This window comes from Mandrillus leucophaeus, unplaced genomic scaffold (assembly GCF_000951045.1).
Source record: "Mandrillus leucophaeus isolate KB7577 unplaced genomic scaffold, Mleu.le_1.0 Scaffold767, whole genome shotgun sequence".
In the NCBI taxonomy this organism is placed as follows: Eukaryota; Metazoa; Chordata; class Mammalia; order Primates; family Cercopithecidae; genus Mandrillus; species Mandrillus leucophaeus.
The window spans coordinates 427170-433439 of record NW_012108330.1 but is presented as its reverse complement, the minus strand read 5'-3'; the positions used below and the strand labels follow the sequence as shown (position 1 = coordinate 433439).

The 6270-nt window shown below is 59.5% G+C and overlaps 1 protein-coding gene across 3 annotated transcripts; it reads left to right on the top strand.

The window, feature by feature from the left end:
• The first annotated feature begins 6 nt into the window (after positions 1 to 6).
• Positions 7 to 5163, top strand: REPIN1 (replication initiator 1). 3 transcript variants are annotated; one of them, XM_011966606.1, is made up of 4 exons: positions 590 to 822; positions 1709 to 1853; positions 2196 to 3607; positions 3776 to 5163. In XM_011966606.1, the coding sequence occupies exons 3-4, from the start codon at positions 2210 to 2212 to the stop codon at positions 4079 to 4081; spliced, it is 1704 nt and encodes a 567-aa protein (XP_011821996.1). In that variant the 5' UTR covers positions 590 to 822; positions 1709 to 1853; positions 2196 to 2209; the 3' UTR covers positions 4082 to 5163. The 3 variants fall into 3 exon arrangements, with proteins under 3 accessions (XP_011821995.1, XP_011821994.1, XP_011821996.1); XM_011966605.1 differs by lacking the exon at positions 1709 to 1853 and having other exon boundaries at positions 7 to 822; XM_011966604.1 differs by lacking the exon at positions 1709 to 1853 and having other exon boundaries at positions 7 to 822; positions 2196 to 5163.
• The last annotated feature ends 1107 nt before the right edge of the window (positions 5164 to 6270 follow it).

The following is a 6270-nucleotide window of genomic DNA, read 5'->3' as shown; positions in this document are numbered from 1 at the left end:
GACGCTGCTGGATCTGCGGGGGTGGGGGAGCGCACCTGCGCACAGGCTCCGCGAGCTGCGCCGTGCGTGGGACCCGAAATGGCTCACTCGCAAGAACGGGACCTGTGTGCCCGGGAGCGTGGACGGAGGACACGCATCAGTACAAAAGGGCGGTGTGGGAGTTCTGCCACCCGCGGGCAGCCACGATGCGGAAGGGGATTCTGACTGAGTCCTGGTCACAGCAGCTGGCCCTGCGCAGCCCCATGGGAAATAGGCCTGGAATTCCTGTCGGGAGGAGGTTGAGGGAAGGGGAGCCAGCAGGGATTCCAGAGTTCCTGCCATAGGCCGGCCTTTGGCCATCAGGGAAAGCCCAGACTCTGGCCACAGAATGGAGAATTCGTTCTGTGACCTTAGCAGGGAAGGAAGTGATCCCCAAAGACAGCAGTGTGCTGTCTTCCTTGTTGAAGGGGCACATTCATTTATTAATCCAATGTCCATTAAGGTCACTCTGCCAGGCAGGGTGTGGGGCTTATGGCTGGTGCTTGTGGCTCTGTGGGGGGAGGGGTTGTGGCTGGTGAGGACACAAAGCTGACTGCCCTAAAGGAGCTCAGAGCCTCACTCCTGTTTTCTCTCCCCTCCCCACAGGTAAGGCTGGCCTCTCTGCAGTCAGAGGTCTGAGCTCTGCCATGGGGGTAGGGGTGTCTTTATTGCTGCAGTTTTCTCTGACACCTGGGGGCTACCGGAGTGTGGGCCGAAGCAGGCGCTGCAGCCGCGGAAGTATTCCCAGGAACATCCCCAAGAGGAGCTGGAAAAAGCCTCATCCCCAGCTCTGCAGTCTCCAGGGTAGAGTCTGTCCTTTGCTGTGCTCCCAAACCACTCCACAACTGGGGTGCACAGGCGTCCCCGTCCCGGCGGAAGGAAATGGCCCTTTCTCATATCCTGGGGTCTTCGCTGTGCACAGTCTGACACTGGGAATGAGTGACCTTTGTGTTCCCTGAGAAGAGAGTGGGCTCTAGGGAATTTAGAAGGATGTGTCTGGAGCTTGTGAGCAGGCACAGAAGGGCCCTTAGGAACCCAACTGCTTCCTTCCTCCTTCTGCGGAGGAGGCTCTTGTGCAGGAGTCTGGGCTCCCCTCAGCTGTGGAAAAGCTGAACACGGGGCAGCCCCTGGCGAGGCTGGGGCAGGACCGGGCAGGGGACCGAGATTGCAATCTCATCTTCCCTCCCCTTCTCTTGCCCCAGTAATCTCCAGCACCCCGAGGGAGGCAGAGCCAGTGATCAGACCCTGAAGGCAGCAGGCTGTGGGTGTTCCTTGGATTCAGGGAGAGCATTCCTTCCTGCAATGTCCTAATTTGTGTGGGTGGAAGAGGGCAGGCGGGCAGAATGTGGGCACAGTCTGGGCAGGCAGTGGTCTGGCGTTAGACTGGTGGGAGTAGCACCCAGGGCTCCACTTCTGTTCCCAGAGAAGGGCTGTTCTCACTTGTCCTCCAGCCTCCTGCAGAGACTGCAGTTAGTAATGCTGAAAGTGCCTCCCCTGTGGGGCTAGGAATGAAAGGCTATAGAAACTTTTTTCTCTGAGATCTTTGCAAACCCAGGCATTTTAGAGGAAAGAGCACTGGCCTGGACGTTTAAAGACCTGTTCCCTAGTCTTGGTTCTGCTGTTGGCTTACTGTGTCACCTTGGGCAGGTCTCATCTTTGATGCCTCACAGTTGCTTCATCTGTCAAACAGGAAGCTCAGTGTCTGCTTGTCCAGCTTCACAGAGTTGCTGTGCAGCTCAGATGTGGCACAGAAAATAGCAGACACAGGGAGAGGGCAGCAGGAAAGCGCTTGGAAAAGCATAAGGCACTGTAGGGAGCAGTGGCCACGTTTTCTGGTGAGTCCTGTGGCAGGAATGTTTGTGCATTCAGCACTGGAGCATTTACTCCCTGTCTGACACTGGGGTAGCTGCCATGAGGGGGATTCTAGTATCGGAGTCCCTCCCTTCTGGAAGTTTCCAGGGCAATAAAGACATAAGACAAACATCCTTGAAATGTTATCTAAAAACCCAAGATTGAAATAATAGTATCACACAAGGAAACAGGAGAGTAGTCTAGCTCCGTGTCCAGGGCTCTAGGGGTTCATAGATGGCAGCTCCTGTCCGGGGCTGAGGTTGGGAGGGGAAAAACAGGGGCAGGGTAAGTTGGTCTCTGGAGTGACTGTGCTTTTCCACCCTCAGCAGAGGAAGAAGCGATGCTGGAACGTCGTTGCAGGGGCCCCCTGGCCATGGGCCCGGCCCAGGCCCGACTCCTTTCTGGGCCCTCCCAGGAGTCACCCCAGACTCTGGAGAAGGAGCCCCGCAGGCTGAGGCAACAAGGCACGTCAGTGGCCCAGTCCGGTGCCCAAGCCCCAGGCAGGGCCCATCGCTGTGCCCACTGTCGAAGGCACTTCCCTGGCTGGGTGGCTCTGTGGCTTCACGCCCGCCGCTGCCAGGCCCGGCTGCCCTTGCCCTGCCCTGAGTGTGGCCGTCGCTTTCGCCATGCCCCCTTCTTAGCACTGCACCGCCAGGTCCATGCTGCTGCCACCCCAGACCTGGGATTCGCCTGCCACCTCTGTGGGCAGAGCTTCCGAGGCTGGGTGGCCCTGGTTCTGCATCTGCGGGCCCATTCTGCTGCAAAGCGGCCCATCGCTTGTCCTAAATGCGAGAGACGCTTCTGGCGACGAAAGCAGCTTCGAGCTCATCTGCGGCGGTGCCACCCTCCCGCCCCGGAGGCCCGGCCCTTCATATGCGGCAACTGTGGCCGGAGCTTTGCCCAGTGGGACCAGCTAGTTGCCCACAAGCGGGTGCACGTAGCCGAGGCCCTGGAGGAGGCCGCAGCCAAGGCTCTGGGGCCCCGGCCCAGGGGCCGCCCCGCGGTGACCGCTCCCCGGCCCGGTGGGGATGCCGTCGACCGCCCCTTCCAGTGTGCCTGCTGTGGCAAGCGCTTCCGGCACAAGCCCAACTTGATCGCCCACCGCCGCGTGCACACGGGCGAGCGACCTCACCAGTGCCCCGAGTGCGGGAAGCGCTTCACCAATAAGCCCTACCTGACTTCCCACCGGCGCATCCACACTGGCGAGAAGCCCTACCCGTGCAAAGAGTGCGGCCGCCGCTTCCGGCACAAACCCAACCTGCTGTCTCACAGTAAGATTCACAAGCGATCCGAGGGGTCGGCCCAAGCCATCCCCGGCCCGGGGAGCCCCCAGCCGCCAGCCGGCCCCCAGGAGTCCGCGGCCGAGCCCACCCCGGCGGCACCGCTGAAACCGGCCCAGGAGCCGCTGCCGGGGGCCCCGCCAGAGCCCCCGCAGGACCGGGCCGAAGCGCCCCCCTCCCTCTACTGCTGCGACGACTGCGGCAGGAGCTTCCGGCTGGAGCGCTTCCTGCGGGCCCACCAGCGGCAGCACACCGGGGAGCGGCCCTTCACCTGCGCCGAGTGCGGGAAGAACTTCGGCAAGAAGACGCACCTGGTGGCGCACTCGCGCGTGCACTCCGGCGAGCGGCCCTTCGCCTGCGAGGAGTGCGGCCGCCGCTTCTCCCAGGGTAGCCATCTGGCTGCGCACCGGCGCGACCACGCCCCCGACCGGCCCTTCGTATGTCCCGACTGCGGCAAGGCCTTCCGGCGCAGCGAGCACCTGGTGGCGCACTCGCGCGTGCACTCCGGCGAGCGGCCCTTCGCCTGCGAGGAGTGCGGCCGCCGCTTCTCCCAGGGTAGCCATCTGGCTGCGCACCGGCGCGACCACGCCCCCGACCGGCCCTTCGTATGTCCCGACTGCGGCAAGGCCTTCCGCCACAAGCCCTACCTGGCGGCGCACCGGCGCATCCACACCGGCGAGAAGCCCTACGTCTGCCCCGACTGCGGCAAAGCCTTCAGCCAGAAGTCCAACCTGGTGTCGCACCGGCGCATCCACACGGGCGAGCGGCCCTACGCCTGCCCCGACTGCGACCGCAGCTTCAGCCAGAAGTCCAACCTCATCACTCACCGCAAGAGCCACATCCGGGACGGCGCCTTCTGCTGTGCCATCTGTGGCCAGACCTTCGATGACGAGGAGAGACTCCTGGCCCACCAGAAGAAGCACGATGTCTGAGACGGTGGGCGGGGCGGTGTTGGCTGAGAGAGGGCTGGGGTCCTTCGTGGTGGGAGTCGCAGTGGCCTGGGGGTGCCTGTCTGGTGCTGGAGTAGGGGACAATGGGAATCCCAGAGGGGACAAAAGACGCGGGGAGTGATCTGGGTGGGCCCTGTTAGCGAGAGAGGTCAACCCCGGTGGCTAGGGAACCCAGTTCCAAGTGCAGGGACGCCGGCCTCCAACTGGTGTGTGCTGAGGTTCCATCCTGACTGCCCTGTGCCCTGGAAAAGTAGCAATAGCATCTGCCCCTTAGAGCCCTCTGGCTAGAGGAGCCACCAGTGGAAAGGAAAACCTTCCATCCTCTGGTGTTAACGCCTTAATGTCCCTGTCTTTTACTGTAAGTTACTTCAGATCATTTTTGGAAGTAGGCGAGGTACAGTCCTGTAAATGAATGCTCTGGGCTAGATACAGCTTGGAGAACCTGCTGGCTTTGTTAGACAGCACTTGGGCCTTTGCCAGCAGCAAGAGGTGAAGCCGAGCCATTCTAACCTCTCCTTTCCCCTCCCACCTGCCCCCTGCATAGGCTCCCAGACTTGGAGAGACCCATCTGCTGTTAGCACTTCCCATCCTCTTCCTTCCCAAAGAGCAGACCCCCAGGGCGTTTACTCCTTGGTCTGTCTCGCTTTATCTGTCGCCCCTCCCAGCACTGAGAGCCTCCCCTGGCTGTCAGCAGCACTGTGTCCAGGCTCTTGTCTGAACACCGCAGCCCCTCCTTTGCTCCTTCCAGAGCTCAGCATGTCATGGCAAGGACTGCCCCATTGGTGATGGAGGGCCAGCTGAGGGGAAGTCACCGGTGAGTTTCCTTTTCACCATTTCTAGCATATGGACACCTGGCCTCTGCTTGAGCACTTAGGTGACAGGAACTTCCCCACCTCCTGAGGCCCTGGATGATTCTAATTGTTAGAAATCCTTCCTTATAATGAATGAATTCTGCTTTCCTATAATTTCTACCTATTGGGCCTTGTTCTGTTCTCTGGAACTAAACAGAACAACCATTTATCCCCCCTTTTCAAACTAGAGAATAAAGATTTGGTTTTAGAACTAGTGTCTGGGGCGTATTCCTTTTTCCTGGGGAGCTGCGACATGTCAGGAGGAGCAGCATGCTCTCCTCCCTAGAAGGCCAGGGTGGGTGGAGGAGTACTGTGGGTGGGACTCTGGCCACAGGCCACATGCCCAGCTTGTTGAGCTCTGGCACCCAGCCTCAGTTCTTCCCTGAGCATACCCAGGCAGTTGGGCTAATTCTCTGGGTGGTGGGCCGAGGCTCCGGAGAACTGTGGTGGGTGGAATGCTCTCAGCTTGGTCCCAAGATTTATGTTCTTGGTCACTTGCCCTCCTAGGTGGGCCCAGTGACGCCGAATCTTTCTCACCACCTGGGCCTTTATGAAACTCCAGCGAGCGCTATGAGCTCTTTTGAGGGGTGCTGGGTGTTAACAGACTTTGGTTATACCTGGACTCTGCCTCCAGTAGCCCTTCAGAGGCTGGACAGACGAAGGAGCCTCTGGGAGGGGAGGTGGTTCCCAGCAGCTAAGACAGCACTCAGCTTCCACACTCCACACACCCGGGGTTCAGCCTTCTTTGAGGTTATTGTCAAACCCAACCTGGGTCCACTTGCCCAGTGTTTGCAAAGCCTAACACTGACAGTGAGATTTGCAGCAAGAGAAAGTAAGGCGTTTATTGTAGAGCACCAGGCGAGGAGAATGGACAGCTAAGGCTCAAACTCTCTGATGGCTTATAAGCAAGGGTTTTTAAGGCAGGAGTGGGGAGGTTTCAAAGTGAGTTAGAGGCTGAGGAATTTCTGGAACTTCCTTATCCATTTTCTGGTTCCAGTCTGTCTGAAGTCTGCGTGCTGGGATTGTCACGTGGTGACATTGGTGGGGGTCCTGGCTCCTGAAAAACAACTCAAGGATATATGTCAAGATATTATCTTTAGGCTGGGCATGGTGGCTCATGCCTGTAATCCCAGCACTTTGGGAGGCTGAGGCGGGTGGATCACCTGAGGTCAGGAGTTCAAGACCAGCGTGGCCAACATGGTGAAACCCCGTCTCTACTAAAAGTACAAAATTAGCTGGGTGTGGTGACAGGCCCCTGTAGTCCCAGCTACTAGGGAGGCTGAGGCAGGAGAATTGCTTGAACCCGGGAGGTGGAGGTTG